The sequence below is a fragment of the Papilio machaon genome, chromosome W (assembly GCF_912999745.1).
Source record: "Papilio machaon chromosome W, ilPapMach1.1, whole genome shotgun sequence".
NCBI classification, from domain to species: domain Eukaryota; kingdom Metazoa; phylum Arthropoda; class Insecta; order Lepidoptera; family Papilionidae; genus Papilio; species Papilio machaon.
This window is the reverse complement of record NC_060015.1, coordinates 7,987,740-8,011,172: the sequence shown is the minus strand read 5'-3', so window position 1 is coordinate 8,011,172 and position 23,433 is coordinate 7,987,740. Positions and strand designations below refer to the sequence as shown.

Here is a 23,433-nt window from a genome sequence, read left to right as displayed (position 1 = left end):
AAGGACTTACTATCCAAAGTTTAAAGTTGCGGAGAGAGGAGTTTTTATTAAATAAAATCGTACTTAGGTTAGTTATTTTCACTACTTTTGATCTTTGACTTTGACAGTTTTATTTTATAAGTGGTCAAAGGTTTTTATTTTATACAGCCGTAAGTCATGTATGCTACCAAAATAAATTAAAAAAAATACTCTATTTAATTCGATTAAAGTTTTTTAAACCAAACGTATTATTTATTTTAATTTTTATTGCGAAATGTATCTTAAATTGATTAAAAATAATAAAAATCTGACATTTATATTGTTTAATTATTTCATAATTTTGAAGACACGGAACGCAAAACTACGAAGTAGCAAAGAGTATGTAACCATTTCATAGTATACTAGCGAAATGTTTACATACTCTTTGGCATTATCTGTTATGGTTATTCAGTTGAGATTTAAACATACTTTTATGTTATGTCTGTTACTGTTATGGCGTCTCCGAATCCTCGAGATTTAGAATCAGGTGAAGCTGAGGTCATGATACCCGGAACATCTTCTGGGTCAGCAGTACGAAGAATAAATCCGTACTCGGAGGAATTGTTGTAAGTCACATTAACGGTAGTAAATTCTTTGTAAATTTGTATTGTAAGGTTGGATATGAGTCACAGAACCGAATCAGTCAACCCCGACACCACGTGGTACTTTCTGCCCTACCCCTAGAGTGTATATGAAAAGCCGGAGGCGCGGAGGGGGAGCAGCCCCCGCCCGCTGTAGCAAGGCGCGGGGGCCTGTGCGAGCCGTAGCGGCTGAGGCTGGTCGCCGAAGGCGACCAAAAAGCCTCAGCTGCGGAGGCGAGTATAGGCACCCGCGCCTTGTTACGCTAGGGCGGAGGGCCTGCTCATCCCATAGCGCCGGAGACGTTGCAAATTTCTTTTGTTAGGGAACCATATTCTGCCCATTTCATATGATTGTTTTAAAAATTAAAATAAATTTGTCTTTTTTTTTTAATTTATTTTAGTAAATAATAAATAAATTACAAACAAATGTCAGTTTTTTATTATTTTTAATCAATTTAAGATAATATTTCGCAATAAGAATTAAAATAAATATGTCTTTTTTTTTATTTATTTTAGTAGCATACATGACTTATGGCTGTGGCTGTATAAAATAAAAACCTTTGACCACTTATAAAATAAAACTGTCAAAGTCAAAGATCAAAAGTAGTGAAAATAACTAACCTAAGTACGATTTTATTTAATAAAAACTCCTCTCTCCGCAACTTTTAACTTTGGATAGTAAGTCCTTAGATATAATTGTGTTCGCCATAAAAGCTACAATCGCCAATTCGACCGTCAATAATGTATATTTCAACCATTTTCTTGCAGGACAAGTTAAGTTTTTTATTTGAACTTAACATAAGAAGTTTTCTACAGACTTTAAAAAAAGTGTATATAATTATTTCTGCAATATAACGTTATTAATTTTTAACTCTTATAAAGGTAAATCAAAATTTAAAACCCAATAAAATAAACAAAATACGTGTAGTTACTAACCTGCCTGCGTAACTTGCAATTGCTCGAGTTGTCCTCTAAGTTCGGACTTCTCGACACAAATTAGGACCATGCATAGCCAGCAAAATTTGACCAGAAAATAAGATCCGTGCTCACGATATGGAGAATATTATAGCACCACTTTTACCAAACTAGGATAAACCACAAGAAAACAATAAAGATACCACAAGTTTGAAAGCGCAAACACTTTACACAACACAAAGGTATCATAAAATGGCTCAGATTAAGAAAAATGGTGACTGACAAAGACAAGAGCAAGAACAAGAGACAAGACAAAAAGCAAAGAGTAAGAATTAGAGACTAACAATAAGAAAGTGTTTTAATTCAACATCAATTTGGTGATTAAAAAAAAACTTGTGAGCCATCATGGGACGCCTGGCAGATGTGAAACATCGTGTGTGTACAAGTAATATGCATAAAAGATAATATTAGTAAAACTATAATAATAATAATATATAATAATAATAGTATAAAAATAATTAATATTATAATAATAATAATAGTATAATAATAATTATTATTATTTATATATATCGACGCTGGAAAGCATAAACCTCAGTATAGCTTGGCGACCCGTCGCCACGGCAAGCGTCGCCACGCCAACAATTCGGTTTACAAGTGATCCTATAGATGTTTCACATCAAAAAAAAAAACATTCAGTTTAATGCCAAATGTTCGCTCTGCTAAAGAAATGTCATAAATTTCTTCACACATTTCGTTAAATATAATGTTTGGTATGGCTTTAAACACTATAAATTTATTATGTTCGCAATTATTATAAGTATATATTTAAACTGGCTCATTAAATAAAGAAATTCTTAGTTACAACATTGATTTATTTATTAAGATTAAGAAATATTTATAGCCAAACTAAACTATTAAATGCGAATGTAGACCAAAGTTATTTTCTCTGTCATATACAGTGAAACCTGGTTAAGTGAGACATCAAGGGACCTGCAATGTCGTTTCACTTATAGAGGTATTCCACTTACCCAGTGTCTCAGATACACAGGTATAAATAAATATCTGTCTCATTTACAGAGGGTTCCATTAATAGAGGTGAGAATACAGGTTATTTTAGTTATTTCAGAATGTGATGTAAAGCAAAACTAAAACTGAAGGTAATTGAAGCTCAAAATTTGTACTTACGTACTTGGAATTACGTGTGGAATTTGTGGGTAGAATAAGAATGAGTAAACAAACAATGTTATCTCAGTTACAGAGGTTTATGCATATAAAATTTACTCGCTGTCTCAGTTATAGAGGTAACTATGATGATAAATCGAAAGAACAAATCCCAGATATAGAGGTTTACCTCGTCCCACTAACAGAGGTAATTCAGTGCCAAAGTGTTGGGACCTCAGCATGAGTTCCAGGTATGGAGGTTTCTCACTTATCCAGGTCCCACTTAACCAAGTTTCACTGTTTAACATAAATCTAAATATTATGAGGTATAGGCGGAAATATGAGCACAAGATATAAGGTTTCTGGAAATAACTTATTTGGACAATGGTTTTTAAAAGAGCCGATATTGGAAAAGTTTCAATTAGTGTCAAAAAATCTCGGCTTAGATTTTAAATTAATGCATATGTCATGGTCTCACATTGTTTTTCAAAGCAAAAATGCAATATATGTATCCGGAGCCTGGGATAACAATGAAAATATTGTGAAAAGACTGGATCTATTTTTCGGTGTTGAATTAAAAGCTACAGACTTATTGGCCACGGGTAACGACGACTTTTTTACGTAGTAGATATTAAAAGATTAACAATATGGATAATGCACCATGAGTTTGATAAAACATTCACATTTTATCCCCTGGATTTAAAGTTTACTCTAGCAAAAATGGAAAAAGAAGACAACGATATTGAAGTTGTTAAGATGATTGTATCAAATAAATCTGTCTATTTTTTAACAAATAAAGGCTGTATTTTTACTGATATACCACCAATATATTTGGATACAAGGCATTGTTTAGGAAGAGTTTGTGATATTGCTTGTGGATATGAGCACTGTATTCTCCTTACTGATTTTGGCCATGTTTATACATGGGGAAGTGGAAAGTAAGCTCTTAATTATTTTGTATATGCATTAACTACCTCGATGAAAATTTAAATATATCATTCATCATCAGTTTTGTTCATTAATAAACATAATCATTACCATGTTTTTCAATTATAGCAGGTTTCAACTAGGCCATGGTGATATTGAATATATAGACAAGCCTCAAGAAGTAGATGCTTTAGCTGGAATAAAAATTACAAAGATTGCTGCAGGAGGTTATCATTGTTTAGCACTAAGTGAATTTGGAGATGCTTACACCTGGGGTTGGAATAATGAAGGTCAACTTGGTATATTGGATAATGTTGAACATCCAAGTATTGAAAATCCAATTCAATATTCAATACCAAAATTAATTGACATCTATGATGAAAATGGTGAAATTGTAACCATAGACATTGCTGACATAGCATGTGGGTCAAAGCACTCAGCTTTAAAATTGGCAGATAATACAGTGTGGACGTGTGGTTATAACAAATATGGTCAATTAGGACTATCATCAAAAATGTTTCCGTCTGTTAAATATTTTAGAAAAGTATATGAATCTTGTATCAATTTCAAGATTATGTGTGGGATATGGTGTACAGTTATTGAAACCACAAGTAATTAGTTTTATAAACATTGAACTTTTCAAAAGCCACCTGGATATATAGTTGGTTTTGCACTATGTGTGACAAGTTAGTCATTCATGTTAACCATGTTTTCCTCAACAATGCAATATTATATTCAAAATTTAAAAACTCTTTTTTCTTATATATATTAGAAGGTGGCATATGAGCAATTACTCACGTGAATTCTCTGGAATAATGAAACAACATCCATAATTGCTGAGAGTATGCAATCTTCAATCAACAAAAAAATAGATGAAGATTGAGTGCAGGGATTAAATATCATTTACTTCCGTATTAAACCCAATTGGATTTATATATAAATGATTGTATTGTTCTGTTTTCCTAGCAAGTAATTGTTTTTAAGTTATAATGTATTTTAAATGTGTCTTCACACATGTAATTATTTTAATAAATGTAAATTAGTTGAATCATTTTTTTTTATTTTCACACATTGAGTTTCTTACAAAATACTATTATCATTTAGGAAAGTAAAAAATAAAACTTGTTTTTTCCTAAATTCTATTAAAGTAAATAAAAATACCTTTATAAGGAAATTGTGGGACAATAATACAGAAAATAATACAGACACAGCTTATTTTAATGTAAAGAAAGAAGTACATTAAGCTATTTTACTTATTCCGTTGGTTTAGCGACCCAAAGTGAATCTTGGCCTGCAACACATACAAAAAAGCTACGAGTATTTTATTAAAATATATTTGTTTGATTATGGGTGTGTTCCGATATGCACTGCAACCACTGTAGAGTGTGACGTCAATTCAGTATACTGTGAAGCCGTTCCTTTATAGCCAGTTATACTGGTTACGATTTAAAACGGAACGCAATCTCGTATACTGTCAGCCGCATTTTTTGACGCAACATTCAAATGAGTGTATTCAAGTTTTCTAGTACATAAAAAAAACTGTTTTGGAGTACTGTCAAATTAAAAATATTTTAATTAATATTAATTATAAATTGAATTTATAATGTAATAAAAATAAGTACTTTTTCATAAAAAAGAATATGTTTTTCATTATCAACACAGTCTAATAAGGTTAATTTTTGCAATTCTTCCATTGTTTTATTTATCAATCCAAACTAATTACAGAACTTTAACATTTTCTGGTTAAACTGTAGCTTTGTTTAAAAGATGTCAGGCACTCGGGTGGTTTTGACTGATCACGTGATCAAAGTTGCAGTCCCTTATCAATTAATAATCCCCTTTACTAATATAAGACATCATGTTACAATTTTAAAAAGTTGTACCTATAACCTCCCGCTCGTGAGACAGTGTTTAAATATTTAATTTTTGGAAATAAGATGAGTGAAAAAATATTTCAAACAAATCATTTATTCTTTTCATCTATAGATTCTTTAGTGTAATAAATTCTTTTTTTTATTACAAATCATTAACATAACTAAGGTAAAAGTACTAATACCCGACATTGAGTTTTAGGATATCAGGTTTTTCTAAGTATAACATTGGTGGAAAACATTAAAAATTGTAACTTTTAAAATAAAAAAAACCTTTATAAATATAATACAAGCTATGTTACATAGATTGAAATATATATCTACAATATACACAATGAAAATAATAGAAAAAAGACTACTGAAATTTTAGAATTAATTCATACTGATTTGAACGGTCCACATCACACAACTGTGCCCCGAGCACGAACGACTTGCGAAAAAGTATTCGTATCGAGATCGACAAAAATTTGTATGAGATTTGTACAGCGCCCCTATCGTGCGTAAAAGTAACTAAATTTGGGAGCACGAACGATTTTTGTTTACTGTCGTATCGCTAACGTATCGACAACTCTACGATACTTGAGACTATAAACAAAAGTGGCAGCACGAACATAGTTTTGAAGTATGGTATCGTAAAATTCGAAGGCTGGCTATGGAGTATAGTCGAATCTTTTGTCACTTAGAATTAGTCGGTGAGAAAAGTTTCGAAACATTTTAAACCGCTTTAAAAAATATTTTATTTAAGTATTAAGTATTTTTGTGTGTTTGTTAAAATGCAAAGGCCACCAATTTACCAACGTAGTGCTTTATTTTATGTTCTTGCTGCAAGATTACTAGAAAATGAGGGAATTGAACGTGAAACTAGGTAAGCAAATCTTATTTAATATAATATTTAACTTTATACTATGAATTTGCTAGCCATATATAAATGTTATATAGTTGACTAAGATAATATACATTTATATATAAAATTAATATTGTAGTTGTACGAATCTTCAAGGTCCGCCTGAGAAAGTACCACCACCTTCGCTAGTTATCCATCCGCCCAGCAGCAGGGTGACAATGTTTAGTTATGGGCAAGCGTGACGCTTACCATCGGCCGAGGGACTTGCTCGTCCAAAAATCTATTGTAGCTATCTAATATTATTTGCTACAATAATAATTTTTTTTTTAGAGAAATTAGACGCAGAGCTAAACTTAGAAAAACAGAAAATCCTCTTGATGTAAATGACGCTGAATTTAAAAATAGATATCGCTTAAGCAAAGAAGCTTTCATATTTCTCTGTGAGCAACTCCGTCAAAAAACATTTTTAAAATCGACTTCCAGAGTTACTCTAGAGCTTAAGGTAAATGTGGATAACTATAACTGGGATGACTACTAATCACACTCTGTGAGTCTGTAATGTGTTTTGCATCAACAAATTATCAAAATTATTAAATTAAAAATATATTAAAGGTTCTTTGCGCGCTATCTTTTTACGCCACTGGATCATACCAGCGGATAGTGGGAATGGCAAAGTATTTAGGCCAAACGACAGTCAGTAAATGTGTCAAGGAGGTAACTGATGCACTTATCACACCCGAAATATTAGGTAATTTTATTAAATTTCCAAATACCAGAGCTGAGAGAGATATAATAAAAAACAAGTTAGTACATTATAACATTTTTTCATCATAGTTTTCAAATGTATTTGATTACAATTAGTAAATATAATTAATAGTAATAAATATATTACTTTGAAGAAATAACTAGTTGAAATATGAATTGTATTTAATAGAAACATGATTCACTATTGCCCGAATACTGAAACGTAACTTAAATATCTCGTTTCGTAAGCATTGCTTACAATTTAACAGACGTCAAAACTTAAGTGGAATACACAAACGCAAATCAAGACATGTAAGCGCGTGATTCCGTAAGTAGACGTATTATTTTTACGTCATGGCAACATCCTTTGTTTTCGGTCAAAGTGTAAAAAAATACATGTTCTCGATTACGTTTTCTTAAAATTCACTTTACGTATCCGTTTCACGCAGCATGGCTTGGACAACCTATAGTTGTAAGACGTATTCATTCCCAAATAGTAAAGAAAATAAAAATAAAAATACTATAAATACTCAAAAATCAAAGAAGGTTGTTTAAAATATCCTTTCTGTTTAAATAATTTTTAAATAAAAAAAAAAAAGAAATTGACCTTACTTTTGTAGAATGGAAAGCATCTGGCGTTTTGTTTTGACAAGTTAACGGCGCGACGTTTAATTCATATTTTGAAAGTTTGAATTAAAATTTTAATAAATTTTAATATCATCAAGACACTTTTTAAGCAGTTTTGACTATGGAAGAAAAGAAAAAAAGGGGATGTAATTACACGATATTTGAAAAAGAGATTCTTTTAAACCTCGTAAACAAGTAAGCATTGAAATTTGTTTTAAAATTTTAATATCATGCCATTCATTATAGTATGAACATATTTTTTGTAGATATAAGGATGTTCTAGAAAATAAGGAGACGAATGCGTCTATTATTTCAAAGAAAAGAAATAGTTGGGACTCTGTGTGCCAGCAGTATAATTCCGTAGCTGTGAGTGGCACCAGGACTTGGCAACAACTCCGACACTTATATGAAAATATAAAGCAACGGTCGAAGAAGAATTTTGCTGAAATCAATGTAGGAAAAGATTATATTGCTCTCAAGCTAAATGTTTAGACCATAAATATTCAATAACTATTATTTATTTAATACCCATAAATTTTTAGCGGCTTCAATTTTTTGAAAAAACTAAGGAAATTAAAAAGAAGGCAGCTATGGATAAAGTATGTTTATTTTAATTTATTATCAAGTAAAAGAATCCATAATAATAAGCTATTCTTTTCATCTGTCCATAGAAAGAAATAAGTCTTACTGGTGGTGGTGCTTATAAAAGTAAACTTACAGAACAAGATGCACAAGTTTTAGCTATGGTAGCTACACAAGTGCAGCCTCTGCCCAATGTATATGATGATGCTGCATTATATTTTGGTTAGTGTAGTGTAATGGCTATGGTTGATATTACAGTTATTACATTACATTAGTATATCTATTCAGCTATTAAAATATGATAGAAAAGTTTTTAAAATTTATGTAGTTTTTGTTTCAACATAGCACTGTTGTATATGGTGGTTGTAAATGTTATTCGCAAAAATACTGGGTTTTTATTTATAAATATATTATATATATATATATATATATATATATATATATATATATATATATATATATATAATAGTAACTATATATGAGCCGTTTATTTTGAAAGTGACCTAACTCCGTTTTTCATTTTTTTGCCAGTTACCATTGTTACATGTACAACTTCATGTTATTTATCAGTGAAGCACTTCAGATTGCTTAAATTCTGAGAAAATACGATACATTTTTTACACATAAGTTTTCCGGATTAATTGAATAACTGAGCCGTGTAGTTTGAAAGTGGCCCAACTCCATTTATAGTTACATCAAGTTATTGTTTCATGCATCTTAAAACATATTAAAAAATTAAGAAGTGAAAAACACATCATAGCTTACAGTGACATGTGCACCGGCCAAAATAGAAACATTAAAGTACCTTTATTGTGGTTGAAAATTGACCAAGCTTTGGATAATAATGTAGAAATTATAGGTCATAATTTTTTAATATCAGGACATTCGTTTTTACCAATTGATAGAGATTTTGCCGTGGTAGAAATGGCATTAAAAAAATAATTTACTGTACGTTCCCCAAGATTATTAAAAAGTTTCGGAAGGGTAATAATTTTATTCTAAATAAAATGAGACAGGATGATTTTGTATCGACAAAATTATTAGAAGACGCAATTTTTAAAAGAGTAAAAAATTCTGATGGAGAATCAGTAAATTGGTTAAGAATATGTTGGATGCGTTTTGTCAGAAATGAACCATATAAATTTTTTTATGAGACATCCATGAATGAAAATGAAAATTTTAAAGTTCTGAATTTATTACCACGTCGGGGTAGTCTAGTAAATTGTTTTGTAATAAATTTATGTTTGTAATTTTCTATGTTCTGTAATTAAAAAATGTTTTGAATCGCATAAATTATGTTTTCGAAGTGTTTTCAACATATGCAAAACAAATTCCGTATTCTTTTTTTTTTAATTTGAAACATCTTAAATTATGTTGAATGGACTTGGGCACCTTCAAATTTTATAATGAATCTGGCTGTTAATTTTGAAAGTGGCCCAACTCCATTCTTGATAAGAAAACGTACGTTATTTACTTAATAATTGCAACTATTTTAACAGGAACTTTAAATTTAACATCCTTAGATACGCTTAAGCAGTATGACTCATCTTATACGTATATTTTTAAATTCATTGAAACGCAAAACTTTCAATATCTCGATTTGAAGATAAATGGAGTTAGGCCACTTTCAAAATAAGCGGCTCATATATATATATAGTTACTTATCAAAATGTTTGTTTTTAGGTGATGAAGCAAAAACTAGTAATGATAAGAGCAGCAGATAATTTGCTTATCATTAACACAAACACAGATAATATAAGTGAACTGAGTGGTACGTACATGCAAAATAATAATGCAGAATTGGCAAATAATATTATGGTTTTATTCTTTAAAACTATGGCTCGGTTGTTAATGGAACAGAGCATATTATGGAGTATGTATGGTGATCGAATGTTTACTGGTTTGTGTGAATGGTGACTTGTGTTATAAAATCACTCTACAATTTTTTGAAATCATTACTTCTATTATTATATTTATTATTAATTTCCTTAATTTTTTTAGATTCTCAAAATAAACTTTCGGGGCGAAGCAATAAGCCTTGTACAATTACATCTAATAAATCTGGTAATTTTTATTACATTTTCTTAAAAATAGGAATATTCAATTCTTTAATTACTAATAATTTAATATATTAATTAAAATAATTTTACAGATAACCATGAATTTACCCACTGCCTCACTACAAATGATTTACCTGAAAATGTACCTAATACCAAAACCTCAAATCTCGGTGAATATAATTGACTCTAATCATAGTTAGATTAACTAAAACTTTATTTAGGTTTTAGAAATATTTATTATATTGTTAAATATATTTATTGCTAAAACTTTTTCAGGACAAGTAAAAATCAAAAAACAATTCTTAAAAGGCATGGCAATGATGTCAAGCAAGCATATTTTAAAGCGAAGCTAAGAAATGCTAATTTAGAATACAGAAATATGATAAGTAGACATAAGTTAGAGATGCAAATTCTTACATTCAGATTAAATAAACTAAAATCATTTAAAAATAAACATTCTTAGATTGATTCCTACTTTTTGCAATTCTTTTAACATATTAGGTCCTTACATATGAAATTGGCGTTTTGTATGGGAGGAACAAAAAGTCGAATATTTTTTAATATAATATATTTAATTAATCAAAGTATGAACCTTTATTTTCTATGCACTTTTGCCATCTCATAGGTAGTTCATTGATCCCTTTACTAAAAAAACCAGTCGGACGGGAATCAATAAAATCTTTGAAGGCGATTTGGACTGCCCCATCGGAGTTGAATTTTTTCCCTTGCAAGAAGTTATCCAAATTTCGAAAAAAATGGTAATCTGTTGGAGCAAGGTCCGGGGAGTACGGAGGATGTCTTAGACTTTCCAATTGAAGCTCTTCTAATTTAGTAGCCGTCTGTTGCGCAGTGTGTGGTCTAGCGTTGTCGTGAAGCAGCAGTGGCGTGGAGCGATTGACCAGCCTAGGTTGTTTAGCCGCTAGCTTTTCCATCATGGTTTGAATTTGGAATTCCTAACCAAAGAGGAGAAATTCGTGATTAAAGTGGCCAGTACGAAAAACGCCAATTTCATATGTAAGGACCTAATATTTTAAGGTTTAACACTGATTTTATCATATCCTTTTAATGAAAGCCATGGAAAATAAAGTTTGATTTGTAAAAATAAAGGAAAGTTCAAAAAGAGAAATGTGTGTTAATTAATGTTGTCCTAACAATAAAGTTTTGATTGGACTGGATGCTGATAGGTTGATCTACAGACTCCTCTGTAATGTCATCTGTGTCCTCCTCTAACACTGCATCATTCTGTGAAAGTGCAATATTGTGTAAAACTGCACATGCTACGATGACAGGTGGAACATTTTTTAACTTCAGTCCCATGCCAACTTGAAGACATGGAAACCTTCTTTTTAATATACCAAAAAGCCTTTCAATTGGGTTTCTCGTTTTGATTTGTGAGTTATTGTATGCTTCTTCAGCATGCGTTTGTGGATTTAATAGTGGCGTTAATAGGTAGGGTCGACATGGGTAGCCACTATCTCCAACAAGTACCATTGTGCCAAAATCTCCACGCTCAAATTGAGCACATAAAGGTGAATCATTAAAAATTGTGCTATCATGCACAGAACCAGGCCATCTGGCAATAAAGTTTCTTATCACTAAATTGGAGTCGCACACTACTTGCACATTAAGTGAAAAGTATCCTTTTCTATTCCGGAACAATTCTGAATTAGATCCTCTTAAAAGTAAACATAAACATGAGTTTTTCTCACCTTTTAAAATAAACACTTTTTCATCTAGTAACAATTAGTAGTTATAGGTGAATATATACCTGGTGAATTTATTTTTATATGAGTGCAGTCTACTGCCCCCACTACTCTGGGAAACCCAGCAATTGAGTAAAACCTGTAAGACATAATACAATTAACGATTGAAGAAAAGTTCGGAGCAGGCCGAAGCGGGCGCAGACAAATGTCGCTACAAACCTATTTGCGATTCCGATATATTCTCGTTCAGTCGGCATTTTTATATAAATACTTTTTAACTCCGCTATCTTTGATGTTATCCTATGCACGATTCTATTTACTGTTGCTTGTTCAACATTGAATGTATCCCCTATCACTCGTTGGTAGCTGCCTGTCGCATAAAAACGTAAGGCAATTAGTATTTGGTCTTTTGAACTCAACGCTCTGTTCCGTCTTGTCAAAGGCTCGATACTTTTTCCAAATATGGAGTCCAAATATAAAACAGTTTCTTTCGATAAGCGAAACCTTGAACGAAACTCTGCATCCGTGTATTTTTCAAACGCATTAATTTTCTTTAAGTTTCGCCGACACACGCTAGGCCTCTCATTGTCCGAAAGCGATGATAATGATGAAACCGACATGTTAACACCTTAGATTTTCACTTTTAAGATAGCTCGCGACCACTCTTAAATTGTTGGCGTACTTAAGTCGACATGACAGTTCTTTTGACAGCAAAATGTCGTTGAGTGACGATCCAGTATAAGAAATGTGATATTGAGTGGCCTTTAAGCATGGTACGACTTGAGTGGCATCAAAGTTGAGATGCGTCTTTAACTGACTTACGAAAATTCCATATCGGAGTTTAAGCGTGGTCTTATAATTTAAGACGCTCTTACATATTTAAGTGACGTTTCAGTATTCGGGCATATCGGGCATATGTAAACTATAAATCTAGGTACACATATTGATATCTATTTTTATCTTACAGATTTTATGCTAAGTATGGTTTCCCTGGAGTGATAGGGTGTATTGATGGAAGTCATTTCCATATCTTCACACCCAATAAAGAAATAGAACATTTATTTTACTGTAGAAAGCATTTCCATTCACTGAATGTTCAAATGGTAAGCAATTGCATACATTATTTAAATATATTTCTTATATTAGGTCCTTACATATGAAATTGGCGTTTTGTATAGGAGGAACAAAAAGTCGAATATTTTTTAATATAATATATTTAATTAATCAAAGTATGAACCATTATTTTCTATGCACTTTTGCCATCTCATAGGTAGTTCATTGATCCCTTTACTAAAAAAACCAATCGGACGGGAATCAATAAAATCTTTGAAGGCGATTTGGACTGCCCCATCGGAGTTGAATTTTTTCCCTTGCAAGAAGTTATCCAAATTTCGAAAAAAATGGTAATCTGTTGGAGCAAGGTCCGGGGAGTACGGAGGATGTCTTAGACTTTCCAATTGAAGCTCTTCTAATTTAGTAGCCGTCTGTTGCGCAGTGTGTGGTCTAGCGTTGTCGTGAAGCAGCAGTGGCGTGGAGCGATTGACCAGCCTAGGTTGTTTAGCCGCTAGCTTTTCCATCATGGTTTGCAATTGCTGACAATAGACATCAGCCGTAATAGTCTGGCCAGATTTGAGAAAACTGTAATGAACAATACCGGCACTAGTTCATCAAACGCTTACAAGTAACTTTTTTGGGGTTAATTTTCGCTTGGGGCAGGATTTGGCTGGCTGGCCAGGATCCAACCATTGCGCTGAGCGCTTCCGATTATCGTAAAGAACCCATTTTTCATCACAGGTAATGATTCGGTTTAAAATACCTTCATTATTGTGCCGGTTTAGTAATGTAACGCAACAGTCGACGCGCGTTTGCCGGTTTGCTTCAGTCAATTCGTGAGGTACCCACCTTTCAAGCTTTTTAATCTTCCCAATTTGCTTCAAGTGAATTAAAACAGTTTTATCACTAACATCGCAGCCTGCAGCTAACTCGGACGTGGTTTGCGATGGATCCACTTCCACAATAGCCTTCAACTCTTCATTATCAACTCGAGTCTCAGGCCGTCCACGGGGCTTGTTCTGCAGATCGAAATTTCCAGAACGAAAACGTTGGAACCAAAAACGAACTGTGTTTTCTTTTGCAACACGACCGCCATACACATCATTCACCCTTCGAGTCGTTTCCGCAGCACTAGTGCCACGGCGGAACTCGTACTCGTAAATAATGCGATATTTTAAGTTTTCCAGTTTGTAAAATGAGTGACGCAAACAGAAAAAAACAGAAGAAAAAAAACAAATGAATGACGGTCATCGAACCACAAATACATGAGTCTATAGCTGTACAAATTTGAATTTGGAATTCCTTACCAAAGAGGAGAAATTCGTGATTAAAGTGGCCAGTACGAAAAACGCCAATTTCATATGTAAGGACCTAATATTAGGTCCTTACATATGAAATTGGCGTTTTTGGCGTTGGCCGTGGACGGCCTGAGACTCAAGTTGATAATGAAGAGTTGAAGGCTATTGTGGAAGCGGATCCATCGCAAACCACGTCCGAGTTAGCTGCAGGCTGCGATGTTAGTGATAAAACTGTTTTAATTCACTTGAAGCAAATTGGGAAGATTAAAAAGCTTGAAAGGTGGGTACCTCACGAATTGACTGAAGCAAACCGGCAAACGCGCGTCGACTGTTGCGTTACATTACTAAACCGGCACAATAATGAACGTATTTTAAACCGAATCATTACCTGTGATGAAAAATGGGTTTTTTACGATAATCGGAAGCGCTCAGCGCAATGGTTGGATCCTGGCCAGCCAGCCAAATCCTGCCCCAAGCGAAAATTAACCCCAAAAAAGTTACTTGTAAGCGTTTGGTGGACTAGTGCCGGTATTGTTCATTACAGTTTTCTCAAATCTGGCCAGACTATTACGGCTGATGTCTATTGTCAGCAATTGCAAACCATGATGGAAAAGCTAGCGGCTAAACAACCTAGGCTGGTCAATCGCTCCACGCCACTGCTGCTTCACGACAACGCTAGACCACACACTGCGCAACAGACGGCTACTAAATTAGAAGAGCTTCAATTGGAAAGTCTAAGACATCCTCCGTACTCCCCGGACCTTGCTCCAACAGATTACCATTTTTTTCGAAATTTGGATAACTTCTTGCAAGGGAAAAAATTCAACTCCGATGGGGCAGTCCAAATCGCCTTCAAAGATTTTATTGATTCTCGTCCGACTGGTTTTTTAGTAAAGGGATCAATGAACTACCTATGAGATGGCAAAAGTGCATAGAAAATAATGGTTCATACTTTGATTAATTAAATATATTATATTAGGTCCTTACATATGAAATTGGCGTTTTTCGTACTGGCCACTTTAATCACGAATTTCTCCTCTTTGGTAAGGAATTCCAAATTCAAATTTGTACAGCTATAGACTCATGTATTTGTGGTTCAATGACCGTCATTCATTTGTTTTTTTTCTTCTGTTTTTTTCTGTTTGCGTCACTCATTTTACAAAATGGAAAACTTAAAATATCGCATTATTTACGAGTACGAGTTCCGCCGTGGCACTAGTGCTGCGGAAACGACTCGAAGGGTGAATGATGTGTATGGCGGTCGTGTTGCAAAAGAAAACACAGTTCGTTTTTAGTTCCAACGTTTTGGTTCTGGAAATTTCGATCTGCAGAACAAGCCCCGTGGACGGCCTGAGACTCAAGTTGATAATGAAGAGTTGAAGGCTATTTTGGAAGCGGATCCATCGCAAACCACGTCCGAGTTAGCTGCAGGCTGCGATGTTAGTGATAAAACTGTTTTAATTCACTTGAAGCAAATTGGGAAGATTAAAAAGCTTGAAAGGTGGGTACCTCACGAATTGACTGAAGCAAACCGGCAAACGCGCGTCGACTGTTGCGTTACATTACTAAACCGGCACAATAATGAAGGTATTTTAAACCGAATCATTACCTGTGATGAAAAATGGGTTCTTTACGATAATCGGAAGCGCTCAGCGCAATGGTTGAATCCTGACCAGCCAGCCAAATCCTGCCCCAAGCGAAAATTAACCCCAAAAAAGTTACTTGTAAGCGTTTGGTGGACTAGTGCCGGTATTGTTCATTACAGTTTTCTCAAATCTGGCAAGACTATTACGGCTGATGTCTATTGTCAGCAATTGCAAACCATGATGGAAAAGCTAGCGGCTAAACAACCTAGGCTGGTCAATCGCTCCACGCCACTGCTGCTTCACGACAACGCTAGACCACACACTGCGCAACAGACGGCTACTAAATTAGAAGAGCTTCAATTGGAAAGTCTAAGACATCCTCCGTACTCCCCGGACCTTGCTCCAACAGATTACCAATTTTTTCAAAATTTGGATAACTTCTTGCAAGGGAAAAAATTCAACTCCGATGGGGCAGTCCAAATCGCCTTCAAAGATTTTATTGATTTCCGTCCGACTGGTTTTTTTAGTAAAGGGATCAATGAACTATCTATGAGATGGCAAAAGTGCATAGAAAATAATGGTTCATACTATGATTAATTAAATATATTATATTAAAAAATATTCGACTTTTTGTTCCTCCCATACAAAACGCCAATTTCATATGTAAGGACCTAATATTAAAAAATATTCGACTTTTTGTTCCTCCCATACAAAACGCCAATTTCATATGTAAAGACCTATTATAATTAATAACATATTTCATAATAGAATGATGCTTTAATTAAATTTCAGATATGTGACAGTGATTGCCAAATTTTAAATGTGAACGCAAAATATGGAGGAGCCACCCATGATGCTTTTATATTTGAAAATAGTTTAGCAAGTAACTTTATGAAGGAGTTACATCGAAATAATGAGCAAGTATGGTTATTAGGTTAGTGTCAGTAGTACTATTATATTGGTAAAATTCAGTACATATGTACACATGAGTGTCATAGAATGTATCTATGTTATTATTTGCAGGAGATTCTGGCTATCCACAACGACCCTGGTTAATGACACCAATTCTAGATGATGCCACAGCCCAGAAGTATACAGCTGTTCATGGAAAGGCCAGGGTGTCAATAGAAAATACTTTTGGGCGATAAAAAAATCGATGGCGTTGTTTATGCAAAGATCGCACACTCCATTATGCACCAGAAAAATGTGCAAAAATAATAACAGCTTGCTGTGTGCTGCACAACTTAGCCATCACATTCAATGTTCCTGAACCAGAACCCGAAAACCCTAACATGCCAGAAGCTGAACACCACTCATTTACTCAATATATTTTTCAAGAAAATAACACAGGAGATGACCTACTTAGGGGAACAGCGATAAGACGTTTGTTGGTAGAGACTATTAATAGACTTCATACATAATTTTAGTATTTAATATTGTTGCAAAATAATTAGTTTATATCTTTTGTAAATTAAATAATAATTAATTAAAAAGTAATATTATAATATCAATGTCTTTCCATATACCTAACAAAAACTTCCATAGCCTGTCTCATAACCGCCAGCCATGCAGCTTGCAATTGTAGCTCTATATCCCTCTGTCTCACTCTTTCTCGTATCTCTAACTCTCTCACTTTCAATTCTTCATTCTTTAATCTTAACCTTTCCTTTTCTGTCTCCTCATATACCCTATCACGCTCCCTAGCATACTCCCTAGATTGCATATCTCCTCTAATTAACATTTTAATTGCTTCGTTGTTGTTTTTAAATTTTTTTTGTGGTGGAGGCTTCCACTCCTCTTCCACAGGAGCATTTGGAGGTGATGTAGTAGGTGCTGGTGGTGACAACATAGATGGAGGTGCAACAGTGGGTTCCTTGCTGGTACCAGGAGTATTCCAATCTAAAATATATTACAATATTTATTAAAACTAGTTGTATAACTTCAAACTTTCGTGGTTTTTACTAATATAATGTTCGTAAGAAACGGGATTCTTACCACGATTAGGCTGTTTGAGCTCCCGATATTTCGGCACAGTTGCATGCGCCATGTTCACGGGTTGACTGGTGTTGTGCGGTAGTGTAAAAAATGTTAAAGATAGCCGTATCGGTCTACCTTCTTTCTGATTCGGCGACCACTACCAACGTCCGCGTTCTCACTGCACATTAAGTCCGCACTCGATGTTATTTTTGTTTTTGTTTGTCGACAAACTACACTCACTGTGTCCACATTTGTGCGCGTACTCGAAGTCGGTTGCTGTCCAGTCTTGTTGTAATACTGGATCACTGGATTCCAGGCACTCGACAATTTAAACCCATCTTCGCGATTGAAGTTTTTGCATTTAGCAATTTCAATCGCTTCTCTTACCAATCTTGGTATGTAGTGGCGTTCTGTCGATAGTACCTGGGGACTATGAAGTTCAATCCAGTGATTGGTGGAGGGGTCCAAAAGGTGTTCAGCTATAGCCGACTTCTGAGGATCGTTGTTTTTAACAGCTCGTATATGTTCCTTTATGCGACTGGTGATGGTGCGCTTGGTTTGTCCTATATACGAGCTGCCGCAGCTGCAGTTGATTTTGTAGACACCGGGTGTTTCAAACGGAATACGGTCTTTGGGCGATCGCAGTTTTTGTGCTATCTTACTGTCAGGGGTAAAAATAGTTTTTATTGCGTATTTGCTCAAAATCTTCGACAGTTTGTCAGTTACCCCTCTGACGTACGGCAAAAAAGCAGGCTGTCTCGCCACCTCCATCGGCCCATTCCGTTTGTGTCGTCGTGCTTTAAGCTTTCCATCATATCCATTCCGCCGCAGTACGTTCGACAAATGTTCGAGTTCACCTGGTAAGTGATCTTTGTCACAAAGATCATGGGCTCGATTCTTAATGTGCAGTGAGAACGCGGACGTTGGTAGTGGTCGCCGAATCAGAAAGAAGGTAGACCGATACGGCTATCTTTAACATTTTTTACACTACCGCACAACACCAGTCAACCCGTGAACATGGCGCATGCAACTGTGCCGAAATATCGGGAGCTCAAACAGCCTAATCGTGGTAAGAATCCCGTTTCTTACGAACATTATATTAGTAAAAACCACGAAAGTTTGAAGTTATATATCGAAAACCGGTACGGGCCGGAATGTGTAAACAAAATACGCCAACTAGAACGCGCGCGGAAGAAGAGTGAGTGTATTCGTGTTTCGGTCGAATTTTTAATAAAGTGTCGGGACAATAATGTTATACCGAAATGTGTTCGAATTAAACCACGTTTAGACATACACGGTTCCGCGAGTATTCTGCATAATGCGAGTGTAAAATTGTTGCGGAGACTGATACGCAATAACCGCTACTTATTTGACAAAGCCCAGTGTGAGTTATATTGTTTACATCTGGAGTGCAGTGAGTTGTTGACAAGCAGTGATTTTGATCTATGTGACCGCATAACCTATCTACAAGCACAACGTACTAGTGAACTCCGTACTACGAAGCTCGAACGTAAGTTTAGTTTTTTGGTTGATAAAAAATCGCAGAGAGAAAGTATTGGAGGTAGCTATGACATCACAAAAACGGTCATAAATTTATCAAATAAAGAGCTTAGTCCATCGGCAGTTAACATTCTCGAAAAGGGATTGAACTTTGCACCGTCACCTAGGCGCATACCGTACGAAAAAGTGATAGGTGGTATAGAGGAAGCCATTAGTCGAAACAAGTTAAAGACAACTGACGCAGACATATTAAGACAGGATGTGGCGGTCACATTACGTAAGGCAAAACTTCCTCCCAAGAATGTTACTATTAAAGAACTGTCCGCAATCAAAGAACTTCGCACTGACCCCGACATACTAGTATTAAAGGCAGATAAAGGCAATGCGACGGTTGTTATGAATGTTAGCGACTATGATAATAAAATCAACACTTTGCTAAATGATTCTTCTACTTATCAACTCATGAATAACAACCCTACGCAACGAGTGAATCGGGAAACCCTAGCTTTAATCAACAAACATAAAGATGTACTGCCATCAGACGTCCATAAGCATCTAATACAGCTTAGAATAGTGCAGCCCCCTAAACTGTATGGTTTGCCGAAGGTCCATAAAGACAATGTCCCACTCAGACCCATACTGAGCCAAATTGACTCACCCACGTATTACCTGGCAAAACATGTTGCGAATGTGCTGCAACCTTTAGTGGGTCGTACAACATCTCACGTGAAGGATTCTCGACATGTCGTACACATCTTAAAAGACACTAGAGTTGAAGCGGATGAGATCATGGTCAGTTTCGACGTCGATTCGCTCTTCACCAATGTACCCATTAAAGATAGCATAGATGTCATAAAGGTGATTCTGAGTAAAAATAACATCCCGATGGAATATGCCAAGTTACTTGAACACTGCTTGGTTACGAGTTACTTTCTGTACAATGGTCAGTATTATAAACAGATTGATGGCGTGGCTATGGGAAGCCCTGTTGCCCCCGTAGTTGCTAACATCTGGATGGAACATTTTGAAAACATTGCCATCACAGCCACACCATCACCAGTTAAACTGTGGAAAAGATACGTAGATGACGTTTTTTGTATTATGAGGGGTAACCAGGCAGACATCGAGTGTTACTTGTCATATCTCAACAGCATCCACGACAAAATAAAGTTCACCTGTGAGGTAGAAAAAGAGAGGAAACTACCTTTTTTTGGATGTTTTAGTTAAGGTTCGACCGGATGGATCACTCGGCCACTCTGTGTACCGGAAGCCAACTCACACTGACAGGTACCTTCACGCGAGCTCACACCATCATCCACTACACCTAAACGCTGTAGTGACGTCACTAGTGAATCGAGCCCATGATCTTTGTGACAAAGATCACTTACCAGGTGAACTCGAACATTTGTCGAACGTACTGCGGCGGAATGGATATGATGGAAAGCTTAAAGCACGACGACACAAACGGAATGGGCCGATGGAGGTGGCGAGACAGCCTGCTTTTTTGCCGTACGTCAGAGGGGTAACTGACAAACTGTCGAAGATTTTGAGCAAATACGCAATAAAAACTATTTTTACCCCTGACAGTAAGATAGCACAAAAACTGCGATCGCCCAAAGACCGTATTCCGTTTGAAACACCCGGTGTCTACAAAATCAACTGCAGCTGCGGCAGCTCGTATATAGGACAAACCAAGCGCACCATCACCAGTCGCATAAAGGAACATATACGAGCTGTTAAAAACAACGATCCTCAGAAGTCGGCTATAGCTGAACACCTTTTGGACCCCTCCACCAATCACTGGATTGAACTTCATAGTCCCCAGGTACTATCGACAGAACGCCACTACATACCAAGATTGGTAAGAGAAGCGATTGAAATTGCTAAATGCAAAAACTTCAATCGCGAAGATGGGTTTAAATTGTCGAGTGCCTGGACTCCAGTGATCCAGTATTACAACAAGACTGGACAGCAACCGACTTCGAGTACGCGCACAAATGTGGACACAGTGAGTGTAGTTTGTCGACAAACAAAAACAAAAATAACATCGAGTGCGGACTTAATCGCCGAATCAGAAAGAAGGTAGACCGATACGGCTATCTTTAACATTTTTTACACTACCGCACAACACCAGTCAACCCGTGAACATGGCGCATGCAACTGTGCCGAAATATCGGGAGCTCAAACAGCCTAATCGTGGTAAGAATCCCGTTTCTTACGAACATTATAAAACTAGTTGTCCCAGATATACTATTTATATATATATATATATAGCTTAGACTAGTGGTAACCAAATTACATATTTGTATGGTAACAGTTATGCCTGTTTAACTGAAACATAACTTTGTGTCATGTGGCAGTAAGATATTTAATTAATTAATATAAACCATAACAATGAGAAAGTGAATTATAAAAATGAGATAATATACCTTCTATATAAAATTCTGAAGAGACTTCAGGTACTGATTTATCAGGTTGAACTGATGCAGTATCAACCTCAGTCGCTACACCCTAAAATGAAAATTAATAAATTATTTTCTAACTTATTTCATAGAACTGAAATGTAAAATTTTCATTCAATCAGAATCAGATGTTAAACATTATGTCAAATACAGCTAACCCGCTGAAACTCAGCTTCTTCTATCACCATACCCGTTGCTGCTTGCACTCCAATTATCTGCATGACCCTATTTTCAAGGTCAGTCAAAGATAATTGAAGTGCTGGCCCACCACCAGTGCCACTAGCGCCCCTATTCATTTTGGCACACTTCTTTTTAGTGTTATTTTTATAGTCACTCTATACCTTTATTAACAAATAGAAAAATTAAAGCAAATTAATAAACAAAAGATTTCGACAAAAAGCATAAAAGAAGGACAAAAAAGGGTTTGAGGCAGAAAAGGTAAAATTGTTCCAAGTCAAGTGCACCAACTAAAAAAATAAAGACCCTTGAGATAACAAACCTTGCGCCATTTCTCTTCGGATCTAGGATCTCCTGTGCCATCACCATTTAATTTATTACTCAGTTCTTTCCACTTCATTTGAACGAAATGCCGACCTCGTGGACCACCAGAAGGTTTGGATAAATCTCCATTTCTGGAACAGAAATTGCGATTTCCATTGGCATTTCATCAGTAAGATCCACACACTTAGTATTGCAAATTAAAAACTTTTAAACTTACACTTCCATAAACTCCACCATCATCAAGTATTGCAAATGACTCGTTCTCATTATTTAAAAACACTAAAACGCGACACGAATAATTAATAATGTAGAATGCTTTCTAAAGTTTGTAAACACAATACTAAAACAGACTTAACCTTGGCGACGTAAGACGCTATGTCAAGTGGTGCCGTATCGTTCAGAAACCGTAAATAATATAAAATATCCTATAAATATAATATGTATATATAATATCCTATATAATATAATATAAAATATCCTGTACTTCATTCAAAGTTTTTCTATATTTTAAGGACTTGGTTTTAATTTAATTTACACTAAATAGGCCGTTAAGCTTAAAGTAATAAAAACTTCACTAATTCGTTCAGTTTTCGGACGTATAATTCATTCAATAGAACGTTCATTAAGCCGCGTTCGCATTTGTCTGACGTGTTGTGTCGTGATGCTTTCTGTCGTGATGGCTACTGTTCACATCTATGTGACGCGTTATGACGCATTTTTAATCAGTTCCGTTATAGCTCTCAGAGAGTTTACACATTCGCAATGTTTTTTCATGAATCATACGATTCAGATTCAGATTATGAAGAAGATATGCAGTTATTGGCACTGGCAACACTTCTAATAAAACAAAGAAAGAGAAGAAGATATATGGATACATCCAGTAAATACAAAAAGAGAGACTAAAGGCGAGTTTCATTGTCTCGTTAAAGAGCTTGAGAGTGATGCTGAAAAATTTCATCAGTATTTTAGAATGTCTAACTTCTGACGCGTCACAACACAACACGTGCGCGTGCACACTAG

The 23,433-nt window shown here is 35.1% G+C and overlaps 2 protein-coding genes and 1 non-coding gene across 3 annotated transcripts; 2 read left to right on the top strand and 1 right to left on the bottom strand.

The window, feature by feature from the left end:
* Positions 1–3,398: 3,398 nt before the first annotated feature.
* Positions 3,399–4,248, top strand: LOC123723063 (RCC1 domain-containing protein 1-like). Its single transcript, XM_045685605.1, has 2 exons — positions 3,399–3,616; positions 3,735–4,248. The coding sequence occupies exons 1-2, from the start codon at positions 3,399–3,401 to the stop codon at positions 4,222–4,224; spliced, it is 708 nt and encodes a 235-aa protein (XP_045541561.1). The 3' UTR covers positions 4,225–4,248.
* Positions 4,249–6,176: 1,928 nt separating this feature from the next.
* On the top strand, positions 6,177–17,394 carry LOC106713457 (putative nuclease HARBI1). The gene is given in 6 exon segments (XM_045685772.1): positions 6,177–6,341; positions 6,651–6,822; positions 6,933–7,123; positions 13,004–13,139; positions 16,766–16,907; positions 16,997–17,394. Coding segments are annotated over 6 exon segments (1,131 nt in total). The 5' UTR covers positions 6,177–6,249.
* Positions 17,395–17,438: 44 nt separating this feature from the next.
* On the bottom strand, positions 17,439–22,741 carry LOC106711320. Its single transcript, XR_006756657.1, has 5 exons — positions 22,631–22,741; positions 22,412–22,544; positions 22,062–22,253; positions 21,880–21,961; positions 17,439–17,872 (listed from the first exon to the last, which is right to left on the bottom strand). It is a non-coding gene; the product is annotated as an uncharacterized LOC106711320 (transcript).
* Positions 22,742–23,433: the final 692 nt, after the last annotated feature.

Coding starts and splice junctions, on each gene's coding strand:
- LOC123723063 (XM_045685605.1), top strand. CDS start 3,399: ATGGAAAAAGAAGACAACGATATTGAAGTTGTTAAGATGATTGTATCA. Junction 3,617..3,734: donor TATACATGGGGAAGTGGAAA/GTAAGCTCTTAA, acceptor TTTCAATTATAG/CAGGTTTCAACTAGGCCATG.